The sequence below is a fragment of the Mycotypha africana genome (assembly GCF_025528875.1).
Source record: "Mycotypha africana strain NRRL 2978 chromosome Unknown BDF20scaffold_6, whole genome shotgun sequence".
In the NCBI taxonomy this organism is placed as follows: Eukaryota; Fungi; Mucoromycota; class Mucoromycetes; order Mucorales; family Mycotyphaceae; genus Mycotypha; species Mycotypha africana.
The window spans coordinates 432,854-447,483 of NW_026515730.1; the positions used below are offsets into that span (position 1 = coordinate 432,854).

General features: G+C 37.3%; 7 protein-coding genes and 1 non-coding gene across 8 annotated transcripts; 3 read left to right on the forward strand and 5 right to left on the reverse strand.

Moving 5' to 3' along the window:
* Positions 1–416: 416 nt before the first annotated feature.
* On the reverse strand, positions 417–1,385 carry BDF20DRAFT_1001192 (uncharacterized protein). Its single transcript, XM_053074606.1, has one exon. The coding sequence runs from the start codon at positions 1,224–1,226 to the stop codon at positions 540–542; it is 687 nt and encodes a 228-aa protein (XP_052935427.1). The 5' UTR covers positions 1,227–1,385; the 3' UTR covers positions 417–539.
* Positions 1,386–2,155: 770 nt separating this feature from the next.
* Positions 2,156–4,398, forward strand: BDF20DRAFT_873250 (uncharacterized protein). The gene is made up of 5 exons (XM_053081186.1): positions 2,156–2,398; positions 2,475–3,051; positions 3,130–3,154; positions 3,228–3,397; positions 3,465–4,398. The coding sequence occupies exons 1-5, from the start codon at positions 2,230–2,232 to the stop codon at positions 4,327–4,329; spliced, it is 1,806 nt and encodes a 601-aa protein (XP_052935428.1). The 5' UTR covers positions 2,156–2,229; the 3' UTR covers positions 4,330–4,398.
* Positions 4,399–4,600: 202 nt separating this feature from the next.
* Positions 4,601–4,673, reverse strand: BDF20DRAFT_t105. Its single transcript has one exon. It is a non-coding gene; the product is annotated as a tRNA-Arg (tRNA).
* Positions 4,674–5,609: 936 nt separating this feature from the next.
* BDF20DRAFT_873251 (uncharacterized protein) lies at positions 5,610–5,994 on the forward strand. Its single transcript, XM_053081187.1, has one exon. It carries the CDS (start codon positions 5,648–5,650, stop codon positions 5,909–5,911), a length of 264 nt encoding a protein of 87 aa, XP_052935429.1. The 5' UTR covers positions 5,610–5,647; the 3' UTR covers positions 5,912–5,994.
* A 354-nt stretch (positions 5,995–6,348) lies between these two features.
* BDF20DRAFT_913515 (RNA-binding region RNP-1 domain-containing protein) lies at positions 6,349–7,309 on the forward strand (the record flags this gene model as incomplete). The annotated part of the gene is made up of 5 exons (XM_053084083.1): positions 6,349–6,408; positions 6,487–6,668; positions 6,741–7,069; positions 7,136–7,197; positions 7,268–7,309. The coding sequence occupies 5 exons, from the start codon at positions 6,349–6,351 to the stop codon at positions 7,307–7,309; spliced, it is 675 nt and encodes a 224-aa protein (XP_052935430.1).
* Positions 7,309–10,121, reverse strand: BDF20DRAFT_547739 (uncharacterized protein). Its single transcript, XM_053075718.1, has one exon. It carries the CDS (start codon positions 9,762–9,764, stop codon positions 7,461–7,463), a length of 2,304 nt encoding a protein of 767 aa, XP_052935431.1. The 5' UTR covers positions 9,765–10,121; the 3' UTR covers positions 7,309–7,460.
* BDF20DRAFT_835978 (peptidase family M48-domain-containing protein) lies at positions 9,957–11,868 on the reverse strand (the record flags this gene model as incomplete). The annotated part of the gene is made up of 3 exons (XM_053078906.1): positions 9,957–10,490; positions 10,559–11,269; positions 11,398–11,868. 3 exons carry the CDS (start codon positions 11,866–11,868, stop codon positions 9,957–9,959), a joined length of 1,716 nt encoding a protein of 571 aa, XP_052935432.1.
* A 127-nt stretch (positions 11,869–11,995) lies between these two features.
* BDF20DRAFT_873266 (uncharacterized protein) lies at positions 11,996–13,428 on the reverse strand. Its single transcript, XM_053081188.1, has 3 exons — positions 13,336–13,428; positions 12,905–13,267; positions 11,996–12,830 (listed from the first exon to the last, which is right to left on the reverse strand). The coding sequence occupies exons 2-3, from the start codon at positions 13,262–13,264 to the stop codon at positions 12,207–12,209; spliced, it is 984 nt and encodes a 327-aa protein (XP_052935433.1). The 5' UTR covers positions 13,265–13,267; positions 13,336–13,428; the 3' UTR covers positions 11,996–12,206.
* Positions 13,429–14,630: the final 1,202 nt, after the last annotated feature.

The window sequence follows — 14,630 nt, forward strand, 5'->3', positions numbered from 1 at the left end:
GACTACCATAATAGGCTGCATTGTAGTAGGCTAGCTATATATTTGGTGTCGTAGAACTGCTGTCACTGCTTGTCAAATCATATACAACTGGCTATCTTTTCTTTCGTTCATGCTATAGTCGTTTTCTCCACTATTTCGTATCATTTGTAAAAGGGGATGTTTCGTTTAGTCATTCATAGCGAGCACATTGCACATACCAACTCTTCATCCTTGTAGGCATTACTGATAATATTGTCAAAAGTACTAAGGCTTTCAGAAATATTGCCAGAAACGGAATGTTGATGAATGGAGTTTACTTACTGATAGATCGCATAGAAGTAGCCCTCGGCTGCCTTTTAGCAGACGATTAAACTACAATCAAGTCATAGAAAACACTAAAATACAACACTCCACTTATAAACAGCATCTTAACGATATTGAATGAATCAAAATTAAGATTTATTGGTAAAACGTAACATGGAAATTGAAAGCAGGTACAAATATAAAAGTACAGTGAGGATGTTTGAATTTGAAAAGAAACTATTTACAGAGGTTTAAGCCTAGTTCATCTTGTTTTTGACTTCTTTTTTAGCCTTGTCTTTAGTCTCATCCACGTAATTAGCAGCCTTCTTAGCGTTTAACTTGGCTTCATCTTTGAGTTCATCAACTTTGTTACCGGCTTGCTTAGCACCCATACCTACAGATTCTTTTGCCTTATCGTACATATCACCAGCCTTTTTAGATCCTTCCTTCATTGTGTCACGGATAGTTTGCTCATTAGGGGTAGCACCGTCCTTGAAACCCTGTGCGGCATCCTGTGCTTGCTTCTTCCATTGCTCTGACTTTTCAGAAGCAGCACGACCCACGTCTTGTGCTGCTTCAATACCATCACTCATCTTCTCACCGACCTTCTTGTCAAGACCGGATGCACTATTTTTCAATTGCTCAGAGGTGGAGGAGGCTTGGTCTTTCAGTTTTTCTGCTTGTTTGCCAGCGACATCAGCGACATTATCCTTAACATTTTCAGCAGTTTCGAGTGTATCAGCCAGTGTTTCACCCACTTTTTTGTTCACCGCATCGACAGCACTCTTGGCTTTGTCAATGATAGTTTCGCGTTGGATAATAGACGAAATGTGTAATGAGGCGGAGGGAACATAGTACATTGATCTTTGGACTGCAGCAGCGGTCATGGTGTTACGGCCAATGGCAGCGAAAAGAGGAGACTTGGTCAACATGAAAGGGGACATTTTTTGTTATTGCTCGATATGAACTGTTGTTGCTATTGCTGATTTGTTTTGTGTTGCGTTTAGCTTGAGTCTTGTTATAAGAAACGTATAAAAACAAAAAAAGAAAATGCAATGAATAGAAGAAGGCATTCCTTTATATATCATGCCTTCTTTCGGCAGAGGAAGGGAAGCAATGATAAAAGTGTTATGTCATGGTGATCAGTGTGATTCTTGTGGCGGTGTGTCAAATCAATTAAGCAGCAGAAAATTGTATGATGCAGTCGTTTCGAACCCGCGTAACTTTTACGTCGCTGGGAACGTTTTACTAAAAGTAAAGATTGCTCTTTATTCTCTTTATACCAGAGCGTTTGACAAACATATACGCACGTAAATAGCTTTCAGCGTACGGCTCTCTTGAATGATACCATAGGTTGTACTGATGACTTTTTCAAATATTTATTTGACAGAAAGTTCCATCTGAGATTAAGTTGTCATGTATTCTCTCTCAGAAACTTTAAACTTTACGTATTTCTGACAGGAGACTCGTTATACTGTTCTAATGTCTTTATTGTACCGGAAAATATGTGTCCGCAATGACATATGGTTATAAGTAGTTATACAACACAGTGCTTATGTCACAGAGGATTTGAAAATGAGTGGATTTAGATAGGTGAGAATACTTTCTACTCAAATTTTTTTCAATTGATATCAACTACTGGTTTCAGAATTATCATTCAAGATCATGTAAAACACGGAAATCCTTGTCCGCTACTGATTAGAGAGTAACAGTTAGTAACCAATTTCTATTTAAGCTGAGAGATCTATTAGGAATGATAGTGATCGATGTGAATATTGAGAAAATAACCAAAGCTTGATTTCTTGGTTGGCTTTTTTACCCCACAGAAAATTGTACTTTTTTTTCCTTAATTTGACAAAAACTCAGTCAAATCAAAAAAAAAAAAAAAAAAATGCATTCCTTTGGTTCTTTTTCGACTGTCTACTCAACTATAATTAACATTTTGTAATGCCTTGTCCATTCTGCGTCGATCCATCAGATGATACAAAAGTTCACTGGATCCTTTGTGACGTTTGTGAAGTGTGGTGTCACCAGAAATGTGTTAATGTTGACAATGCACTTTTCATTGATCAATTTCACTGTCCTCATTGTGAAAAGACTCATGGACTCTCCACTTGTAAGACGAACAAATTTTAATTGACAAGAATATAAGCGAGACCTAAGAAAAAAGCTGATGTAAGATCGTTCTGTAGTCAAAGAGCAAAGACGATCGCGAAGGAGTTCAGCTGCAAAGCTGAATTATGCTGATTTAAATGAAGGAACCTCAACAGGAGACGAAAAAATCTGGGGCAAACTCCTTCGAGCCAAATCTTTTGCTCCGGACAAATTTCCTCGATACAAAGCCCGTGAAGTCAATATGAAGCTGATCAGGAAAACTGGTTTGCGAGAACCGTTTATTGTAAAAGAGAATGAGTCAGAGCTTCAAATGAAAATGCCTCCCAAAGATATTACTGTACATCAAATTGCCGACCTTGTGGGGGGAAACGATTATCCAGTGGATGTGATTGATGTTGCTTCTCAATCAGAGCTGTCCGGGTGGACAATGGGTCGTTGGGCAGATTATTTTCATAGTGAGGAGAAGGACAGGATACGCAATGTAATAAGTTTGGAAATATCAGGATCAGAATTGGCAGAACAAATAACACGGCCAAAGATTGTGAGAGAGCTGGATTGGACAGAGTTGATGTGGCCAACAGATTTGCATCCAAATGAATTCCCGCGGGTACAGCTTTATTGTTTGATGAGTGTCAAGGATTCATATACAGATTTGTAAGCTATGGATGATTTTTGATTTGAGTCATTGAGCAAATAGTCACGGTTAACGTTATATATTACTTGACAAAAAAGTCATATAGATTTTGGTGGGAGTTCTGTAAGTTATTGATACTACTATTGGATGTCGTGGAATTGAGAATCTGTGGCAATTTACTAACTTGTGCATGTAGGTATTTTATCATGTTCTACGTGGACAAAAAATATTTTATCTAATCGAACCAACTCAAAAAAATTTGAAAAAGTATCAAAAATGGTCGTCGTCTCCAGATCAGTCAACAATCTTTCTAGGTGATGAAGTTAAGGATTGCCACTCTGTTGAGTTGTATGCAGGGAATACAATGTATGATCTAAAATATGCTAGCTTTATAGAGGATAGAAATCTAATCTCTAATTCATCATCTTAAAAGGATTATTCCATCTGGATGGATTCATGCGGTCTTCACTTCAAGAGACTCAATTGTTATTGGCGGTAACTTCTTACACTCATTTCATGTCGAGGCTCAAGCCCAAGTTTATGCTATAGAAGATATAACGGATGTTCCTCTGAAATTTCGATACCCTTTTTACAAACGTTTGAATTGGTATGCGCTAGAGAATTTTAATAAGTGGCTCGACGATCAAAACAAACGCACCGAACTTTCGCATTTTGAATTGGAAAGTATGTTTGCCTTAGCAAACTTCCTCCAAACAGAACTCCATAAAGCCAATGATTCTCTTGTAACGTCTAAAAATGACGCCATCAGTAACAAAAATCTGCTAATAATGCCTTCCCAAACATTAAAAAGGAAAGAGCAGATACCAGAAACAGTTCATAATCCTATAGCATTAATAGAAAACGTACGAAGAAAAGCTAGGGAAATTCTTAATACCAACACGGAATCAACTGCCAGTGGTATATCATCATCTCCAAATAATGAGAAACTTGAAATCACGAACAACAATAACAACATTAAAGAAGTGCCTATAGTCACAATCAGAGACAGTGATAACGCAGCAGTAACACCTCCAGCCAATGATACTAATGAAGCAATATCACAATCAATAGGAATAACAGCAAGGACTGAAATGGATAATGACGACGTGACTAAATTGTCAACTGTTGAAGATCATAAACCGCACCGTGTAAGTAGTATGATGAAGTTAAACACAAGGAAACGGAAAGAATCTTCTGCACCATTCGTCAAAAATGCTAGTAATGATACAGAACTCAAAACGATGAATCAGCGAAGAAAAATTACTGATAATAATGTTACAACCACAGTAAAAATATAATTATACTTCTTCCTGTCTCATATTATTTGAAAAGATAACAGATAATACCTAGATATGCCTTTCCCACCTTTTTGGAATTTTTGATTTAAAGATAAAAATAAAATGATTATTTATTTCATTATTATATTGATCAATAGACACGAAATGTAACTAGACTGCCCAACAGTTCCCAAAAGATATAGAACTATTAGACATTTAGTCGTTCAAATGTCTAAGTGGACCCAAATTCCAAACGTCTCACGAAAAAAAACCCAAGATAAAAAAATTAAATCGAAGCTACCAGGGGTCGAACCTGGAATCTCCTGATTCGTAGTCAGACGCCTTATCCATTGGGCCATAGCTCCTATTTGTTTTAAAAATTACAAAACTAAAAAATATTTGACATAATACATTTAAAACACAGAAAGGGAAATGATTGGCTAGGTGTTGGTTGCTCCTAGTTGCTCAGTAAAGAGATCAAGTTGTTAAGGCTGGAGTTGAATGATAATAATGATATGTACTAACAGAAAATTATAATGATAGCTGTATTTGAGCAATAATTCAATTAAAAGAATGAACAGGCACTTTTTTCACTCACGTAATACTTAGTATTAAGTTATACCTGGCTATTGATATCCTTTTTTTTAGATATTACTTAGCATTTTTTTCGCAGCGGATTTTAGGCTGATTAAAAATTTAAAACAGCGAATCATATGCCTGGCGCTGACTTAACTGCAGATTTGGATGACGACATCAGCATAATCAAAAGGAGGTCCCTTCGGAGTAAGCTCACAATCTCGCCAATGTTCTGTACAGTACATGCCAACCCTCATTAAAAAGAATATTTAAGCCTAATTTACTGAAAGCTAAAGATATACAAGAAAAACTTATATAGAATACTTGTAGAATGTAGATAACTTTAAGAAATTTTGACTATATGTATAATAATAGAATTGAAAGGAAATGGCTCAACCTAGTTACACCATATCTAGTGTCAAAAGGCAGCCTGAGACTACTTCCATAAGATAGTGTTAGCTATACAGAGCTATTTAGGAAAAAGGAAGTAAAAGTAAAAGAATGGTAATTTGTGTAGATGGCCAAAAACGTTGACGCATTTTCGTGAGCCACTGTAACTCTACAACGTATCAAACAATCATTAATTCAAAGAAAGAATTTCTATTGTCGTGAATACTTCTCTGCAAACAATTGTTTTATATTATAGTTTCTAGTACTAGAAAATATGATCTGACCTTTATATAGCAATGTCAAGACATCAAGCATATTCTACACAAATATTTCCGTCAGTCGTCTGATCGACGGGAACGAAAATTTTGCCTCGATGATGATGAGATTTTCTACCCGCTCGCGGAGTAAGTCTTTCAAAAAGACCCTGAGTTTCCATTCATTTCGTTCATTTCTCCTACTATTACAAACCATGTCTTCTAGTATTGGGGTCAACTGCACAGAACTTAAAAAAAAGTATGATAATTGTTTTAACAAATGGTATTCAGAAAAGTTTTTGAAAGGTGATACAACACCTGAATGCGAGGAGCTGTTCAAAGACTATCGTGCCTGTGTCATGGTAAAGAAACAACAACCATAAAAAAAGATATGGTAAAGTGCTTTTCTGAGTTACTATGCTAACGTTTATATACTTCGACTAGGCTACATTAAAAGAAAAAAATATCGATAAGCTGTTAGATGATTCTCGAAAAGAAGCACCTTTCCCCTCCGTTGATCAAGACGATGACTCAAACAACAACACCAGCAGCAATGCATAAATCCAGCCATGCACTTTGTGAATTTGCCTTCATTCCAAGTGTCTATCTACCTTGTACTTTTGTTTTTTACCGTAACTCTTGGGCTCTTTGTTCAACAACATATACCTATTAATAAAGCTTTATTGTTGACATCGAATACTTCGACGATGCTCCTTCGGTCTCGAGTCCTTATTTCCTGAGCTTGAATTTTGACAATTATCGTATTGTTAGCAGCAAATGCATTTTCTCACTTTCTCTTTATATTGTGTATAATTTAAAAATGGCAACCATTATCAATTCACTTGCAGTACCCTCGAGTTATCGTGATCAGCTATATCAAGTAATGTAATCAGCTACGGACCGCTGACTACAGTGGGGCATTCCTGTTAAAATGTATATTCCTTTCTTTGATACTTAGGGATCTTCGGATCAATTGAGCGACGATCTTGCCACCACAGCAACGCTATATGTGGGTAATTTATCCTTCTTTACGACAGAAGAACAAATCTACGAACTCTTTTCCAAATGTGGGGAAATCAAACGTATCATTATGGGCCTCGATCGTAATCAAAAGACTCCCTGTGGATTTTGTTTCGTAGAGTAAGATGTATACAAGTTTCACTGAACGAAGCCGATTTCAACTTTGCTTAATATCTTAAATTATGCATGTAGATATTATCATCGTAGCGATGCCCTCGATTGTATGAAATATATCAATGGAACGAAACTAGACGAACGTGTCATTCGTTGCGATTTAGATCCTGGTTTCAAAGAAGGACGACAGTTTGGACGTGGTAAAAGTGGTGGACAAGTTCGTGATGAATATCGTACTGAATTCGACGTTGGTAGAGGCGGTTGGGGTCATCGTATGCGTTTACAACTGGAACAAGAGCGTGAACGTAATATTAAAGAGAACTATGAAGCAATCAAGGATATTCCTCGTGGCGCAGATGAATATAAAAGTAGAACAACAAATACAACAGCAGCATCGGCAGGGCAAGGTAAAAATTGTGATTGAAAGGGTATCTATATGAAATTTTCTTTGCTTAAAGAAGACAATCAACTAGGTACAAAACGTAGAATGGATGATAAAGCATACGAAGAAAACACTAATAAACGTACTAAGGAGGTAATACCAAAAGCGCTATCACATTTCCTTTTTTTTTGTTGCCCCAAACTGAAAGAGTTTCTTTTCATAGAATCCACGTTTCAGAGAGACTGAGGATGATGAAGAAGAATAAATATGTTACGAACAGTTTAATGCTATTAAAGTTGACTGAAGGGATGAGATGAAATATTGAAAATATGAATAAATGTAAACATGAAGTCATTAATTGCCCAAAGCATAGTGTTTTTACGTGTATCAATTCCACAAACAAGGTATATCCAAAATTATACATGCATTTTATCAAAGTTTTGACATGAAAATGGGGGCGGGCTTAAATGTGCCTCAAGTGAATGCGAAGATTTGTTCACACTCTTTGTTGGCTTCACCACAAGCTGTGTTAGAGGTTGGAGCGTAACTCTCTTGACAAATTGTGAGAGCAATCTGGACTTCATGCCTTTTTGCTCGGCAACAAGATTTTCAAAATAGTGAGCTTTATCAGAATTTGGAACTATGTGGATGGAAGACAGTTTGTCTTGTATAGACCCTAGTGATTTCGTTTTTCTCAAAGTAGTCGATTTGCTACTATTCCGAGTACTTATGATGGATTCACTTTCAAAGCTCCAACAATGAGATGGGTTGGGTGATACTGGCTTTTCCATATTGTAACTCATACTGTTTTGTTGATCTTGATCTGTATATGTTTTTCTTGTATTGTGCAATGCTGACGTTGGCCATGGATATAAGTTACTGGAATGTCTTTTTCTATCAAATTCAGTGGCTAATTCAATTTTCCAGTACGTATTTTCCACAAAACGCTCACTGGTTATATCCTCATCAACGCAAAAGACATTCTTTTTGCTGTTATAATTAGCATGTGCTAATCGCTTACTACGATTGTTGCTTTTACTGTCACTAATACGTTTCGCTGTTCTAAGACTAAGCTGAGAGTTGTCTTTCCTCATTGATGCATTAATACTGTTTATATTCTCTGCTTTGGTCATTGGGTCAAAGACTGTTAGTAACCCTATCTGTTGCAGCTGTATTGTGTCTCCTATAAGCACTGGTTTCATTTGTCGAATATGCTCATTAAAGTTGATCCTAATATTGGTTTGTGCATTCGTAATATATCTTAAGCTACTGTTCGGATATTGAACCGTCCAACTTAGCTGCTCGTTATAATAATAGTTTGGTGGTAATGTCTCCGGAAGTAATAGGCGAAGCCCACGCAATTTGGTAAAATCTCGATTTACCATTGACTGATTGCCACTTTTTTCATTATTACTGTAAGAGCGACAGCTCAAAATCATCTTATGAGTGTCTTCGAACCCGTCTTCCGCTCTGAGTCGGTCTCTCACTGCCCATTTTGTATTAGTATTATCGTTGCTGTCAACTTTTTCCATTACTCTTCTGCCTGGACTTGTCGAGTTTTTCATAGTCTGAAAAAAGGAAGGGGATTTACAAGCGGGATGAATGTATATCTGACTCGATCCTCGAACTGGTCTAATTATATTACTTTTGGAGTACTGTGCACCACCTATTTGCTGTATCTCATCTTCGACTTTTGCCTGGTCATCTTCCTTCGTATATATTTTTGTTATTGAAGGCAGTGAAGCTGAAAGTCTCCATAGGTATTGCGTAACAAATGATTTTTCTGATACTGTCGCTTCGGCTGAAATAGCACGAGTATTGTAATGATCGTTTGCTTGTGGATACAATGCTGGATCCCAACATAAATAGCTGTCCGTTAGTGCATTATATAATTTGATAGGATGGTGTAATGGCACGCGTACAAACTTCCTATCTATGATAGCTTCTATCGCGTGCTTATAATTTGGGGCTAAAAAAAAATGCAAAGGCGCTAAATCCAATCGAGATACAATACAGCAATCTTTCAAAAAATCGCCAATACCATTAACTGACCAGTTATGTTCAGGTGGTGGACTGGTAGTAAGCAATTTTTCCTGTAAAACGTTTAAATGATGATAATAAGCGCTTAAACTATCCATATACCGAGATTTGTAAGTTATTGATGTATGTTTCTTGTAACCCAGCACAATTTTTCTAGGCCATAGGTAACCAAAAGTATCCCACAAATCAAGCAAATCTAGCCATTGTATATTTGGGTCTGCTTCTTCAGCAAACACTTTATCTAATTTTTGTTGCAATGCTCGTGTAGGACGCTCGACATGATCCGTTTTGAACGAGGCATGCTTGAACAGTTGCAGAAGATGTAACGTATTCACTTTATTTGAGCTGTCCGACGAAGCATGAAAGATCATAAAAAATTGAGCAATCGTTTTAAGCATACTATCGTCGTTCAGATGAGTGATAGCAGCACAATGATGGATGAGGTCAGAAGCCCAATCCCATTCTGTGATGATTTGTGCTGTTGTACTATGCTTGTACTGTAGTGGAATGCTATGAGTGCAGTCAGGATGGATGTAGATTGAGGGCTTCTTTTTTAACACAAAGCAAGGCTGAGGCGCAAGCTTTCCATTAGGACAAATACCGCTACGCCAGTCTGAAAGACGTTCAAGAAGTTGAGTGCTTTTTGTTGCATCCAGTTTGTGGATATTCTGGGATTGCATGACTGCATGAAGTATTTATTTGTAAAAGTTGAAGATGAAGGAAAGTTGGTCATTAAACTACTTCCTTTTTTTTTTTTTCAAACCTTTTCATCTATCTGTGTTACAAGTCTGATGACTATCAAGGATTTTATGTTTTCTTTTATGACTAGATATAGAAATTTCTTTGAAACAATCATTTCTACGACTAGCTTATTAAACAGTGGAATGTGTTGAGGATGACACAAACCATACGCTAACTGAAGAGAGCCAGTTCATTACTACAGATACCCATTCAGTTGCGTTAATGCGGTTCAACAGCCATGCTTCACTTTGTTGTTTTTGAAGATCCTCGCTGAATATAAAGTCTTTCGCTGGACCATTAATTTCTAGTGTTTCATTATAGATTCTTACGGCCTCGTCCATATTTTCTCGCATGTACTCTATCCTTTCTAAACTAGGTGGGTGACTAGAGCCAAACCAAGAACTGACAAGCGAGTCCAAAAACTCACGCACACCAAATTCCAAATCCTCATACGTTGGTGGTGCCGTTGAAGGCGATGATGAATTTGCGGAACTATTTATGGTCGTTATTGCTCTTCTTCGTGCATTTTTTTGACTACCTTCATTGCCACTCGTCACAGCGGCCTGGATTTCAGAATCCAGTTCTGCCATCCTCTGCCAAACATCAATTGCTACTCGAGGATCATATCCAGCTTTTGCAAGAATTTTTAGTCCTACAAGGTCCGCCTACAAGACAGATTAGTACCAGGTTCAAATGTCGGCACTTCCTCAGTAGACATAATTGAGAAACATACTTCTTTTTCTAACTTTCTGTTGTAAATTGTTTGAGTTTCCAACGTTACAAAAGTCGAAATACATTCGTTAATTTTTTGGTTCACGTAGGGGCCTAATGATTCTGTCATGATCCAAAATACACCTCTTGTTATATCACCCAGCATAAGCATAAGCGACGCAAATCCATGCTGCTCAACAAAGTGACGCTGAATAGAATGCGCAATTTCATGAGATAAAATAACAGCCAATCTCGTTGAATCATATTCCATGTAATCTAGCAACAAGTTATAAACTACGATGCGAGAACCAGCACACATTGCATTTACAGTACTAGAATCACATATGACATCTACTTCAAAACGTCGTGGATGAATAACAGGACGAGAGACTTCGCCTTCTTTTTCGATGTCTCCTCGTGTCGGGGCGGTTAGTACAACATCACTAGGCGAAGAAGGCGTTGTTAAAGATGCAAACGGCTCCTGTTGTATTTGGTGCTGGTGGAGCAGGGGTACATCATTTGCTTCATAAAGTCTCACTGGGTCACGTATGTCATCTACGGCTGAGGCTGCTAAATTATCAACAATTGTTTGTAACCACATGACGACTTCATTATCCTTTGGAGCTACCAAACCACTCTGTGTTTGTAATAGCTCATCTATTTCTGCATTCACAATCGCTTCTTCTTCTTCTTCACTTAAATAAATCAATCTCAGTCGAGATGTATTTGGTGCCTGACCACAATAAAATTATTAAAGGGTTTCAGATCAAAACATATTGCTCGTCCCTGAATTTCCAGTTATTTTTTTGTGAAATGGGGCTGATTGTTTACACTTTTCCCCCCTATTTATCACTATATTACCTGATCTAAACCTATCACCAATAATAAAGTGAAACCAAATAGTGGTATGCCAGCCAATATCCTCGCAATAGTCTCACTCTTATTGCCTCTTCGGAATGTATGAGGAAGTAATGTCAATGAGGTTTTGGATGAAAGCGATACAAAGCTGACAAGCTTTCCCGTTTTCAGTGCTCCTAATATGATAGCAGGGATAGGTACAATAGGTGCAGCGACTGGCTTTGTAGTGTGGAATAACCGAATATGAGTATTTCTTTGCTGTTGTAGGTTTGTTACTGGATGCTGGCGAGTGTACAGCGGTAGCAGCCTTGGGCACTGTTTCTGTGCTACTCTCGATGAATATTGGTCCACAATCGTAAAGATCTTTTTAATTTTACGGCCACTACGACCATTACTATCAGTTTTGTGGATTGCTCGGTAACAATCGAGGCATATCGGTCCTCCAAAGTTCGACCTTAAAAATCGCAGAATCATATAATTTAGCGGTAAGGCAGTGGAATCCTGGATTATCTGTTCACAGTGACACGATAAAAAGCAAAAGAAAAAAAAAAAAAAAAAAAATTAAAGAGAGGAAAGAATTTCAAAAAAAAAAAGTTCAAAGGGGATAAAAAGATAGGTGCCTGTGTTAATTTGCGTCACATTGGTTTTTTCTTTTTTTGCTTTGCTGCCTGAAGCACAACACTTTATAGAAATAGGATGAACAGCTAAAGAGAGGAACAGCATTTACAAGCCTTTACAAAAACGGTCTAAGGTTCAAGTGAAAGGTGATGCGTTACCAATCATTCTTTTATCAATCTTTGTTTTATTGTCATTTACATTTGCGGGAGAAGTTTAGCGGCCTCAACACAAGCCTTTATTGCAGAGGCACACTCTTTAATAGATTTGAATAGATCTATCAGATGAACTGGGTCATCTGTATGTTCGACTAATTCGGCCAGATATTCCATTTTACAAGTCAAAGCAGATATCATTAGTTCGCTTGATGTATGGGAAACACTGCTATCGACTGTCCTTTGTCTCTTATGCTCTACAACTCTGGATTGTTCATTAATGTCAGAACTATTTGATGAGAGAGTCTTATCATGTTTTTTATGCTTTCGACGATGTGAATGTTTCTTTGATGCTGTTGATGATGCTATGGACGTGACACTCTTTGGTTTCTCTGTCAAGTGATCAGCACTGTTTTGACGTGCCACTGTAGTTTGCTCCGTTCCTGTGTGTTGTGTAAGTAATTGCTTTAACTCTTGTTCCATCTCCTTTTTATCACTCGGGCTTATTTGATATGCTCTTCCTTTGTCTTTATCTATATCTTGTCCATTCTGATCAGTCACGGCTTTGTTCTTCTCTAATTCTTTGAGTTCTTCTTCTGTTAGAATCACATTCTCGCAAATTACACAATATTTTTGTTTTGTTTCTGGATTGCGAATAAGCGGGATCTAAGGGAACAATTGAGGTTACAATCTATCGTCAGATACTTTTTTTTTCTCATTTCTCTTTGATAAGACCATACAGCATAACACGAATTATTGGGACAATGTTCATTTAACAAAGCCCAACGTTGTAACATTTTTTGACCAATAAGTTGTGAAGCTCTAGAAGATTGTTCACGCATCTCTCTTCGTCTACGTAATTCAGCTTCCATATCGTCGTCGGCCTCTGTCGCACCTTGTTGTGAAGCTTGTAATGGTTCTTGCTTGTTGTTATTATTATTGTCTGCTGAGGCTTTTTTATTGTTTAGCCTCGGTTCATAGTGATGATTGGCTCCTTGGGTAGGTAATTCATCATGTAAAGTACAAAAAGAGAGCGTTCCATCTTTTGATCTCATCAAAGGGTAGGAACAATTCTCAACTTTGCAGAGTTCATCCGTCATGACCTGTTTAAAATCATGTGTTCAGATAACAGTCGGATTACTACTTATTTATATAAGCACACTTACCCAACCTTGTAATAAAAATGTACTCAGTAGATCGCCAGCTTCTTTATCGCTTCTCAAAGGTTTAGTCATTCGTTCAGATCGATTGAAGTAAATAAGGGACAGAAATATCAAAAATCCCCACCAATTTTCGCTGCCTTTTGAAAGTAGGCGCGACATGAAAAATCTTTTAATGCAGCTGCAATAGCTTTTGCTTTTCACGCCACCAAAAAAGTTCTTGATAAAGTCCACGTCAACAAAGTAATATCTTCTACATATGAGGCCAATACTTGCGGGTTCTTTATTTGAATTGGGCTTTATAGATACCTACTCTCTCTTTTTGTTATTGTATCTTTAACAGGGTTTACGTATAAAAACCTTTTGTAGTCCAACAGTAAAACCCATGGATGATGAGCAACTTGTAGAAGTAGAATTTGAAATATTATGCCTGCATCAATTATAGCTGTTTGATTTCTGCTAGAACAATACAGACAACTCTTAACTAACTACTATACATATAGTTATTGTTCAAGTGTGCCCACTCATGAACATTATCATTTTCTGATCAAAAGTTTTAAAACTTTCTTTTTTGTAGGCTGATAAGGCCGTTAATATGGTTGGTGAGCGAAAGTTTTACTGTAATACAGATAAAAAGCTAGGGGAAGCCGAGTGTTGCTTTAATGTCACTTTAAGACGCTCTAGCCACGGTTATGCTCATTATCCAACAGCATCATTTTGACAAAAGACATGCTAAAACAACACCAGCTCAATTTACGGTTTGTACTGATTATTTTCAATGCTCGACCATCGTAAAAGATTGCTTATTCTTGCCGCTAAACATTGTAAGCTCGAGCGCAGAATACTGTATGAGCCAGTACTGGGCGCTTGCATTCTAAAAGTTCAGTTTCAAAGTTAGTAACAAACTTCCTATTAAAAGGTCGTTGGGATATCGTTCACAATATCTGTCTAAAATGAAAACTCATACAACATGTAACTATCAGAGAAAGCAGAACTGCAAAATGCAAAGTAATGAACTGGCTGCTCTAATGAAAGGCTGAGCAAATGTCTAAGCTGGAATATACTCACAGCATACGCACTGCAGGAAGCGATTATTGTTGTCATTCCTGCCCCTATAAACTCTGCTCGGTAGCAATACTCTACAGCAACCTTGTATACATAAGAAATTGATTAAAATAATGATACAAGCTGAGGCTGTTCTCAAATATTATTTAAATTGGTAGGATACAAATAATAGAATAAAATGGCATGGCTTGCTTGCATGCTGCAGTTGTGATTTCTTCTTCCATATACTGTTTTTTATTAT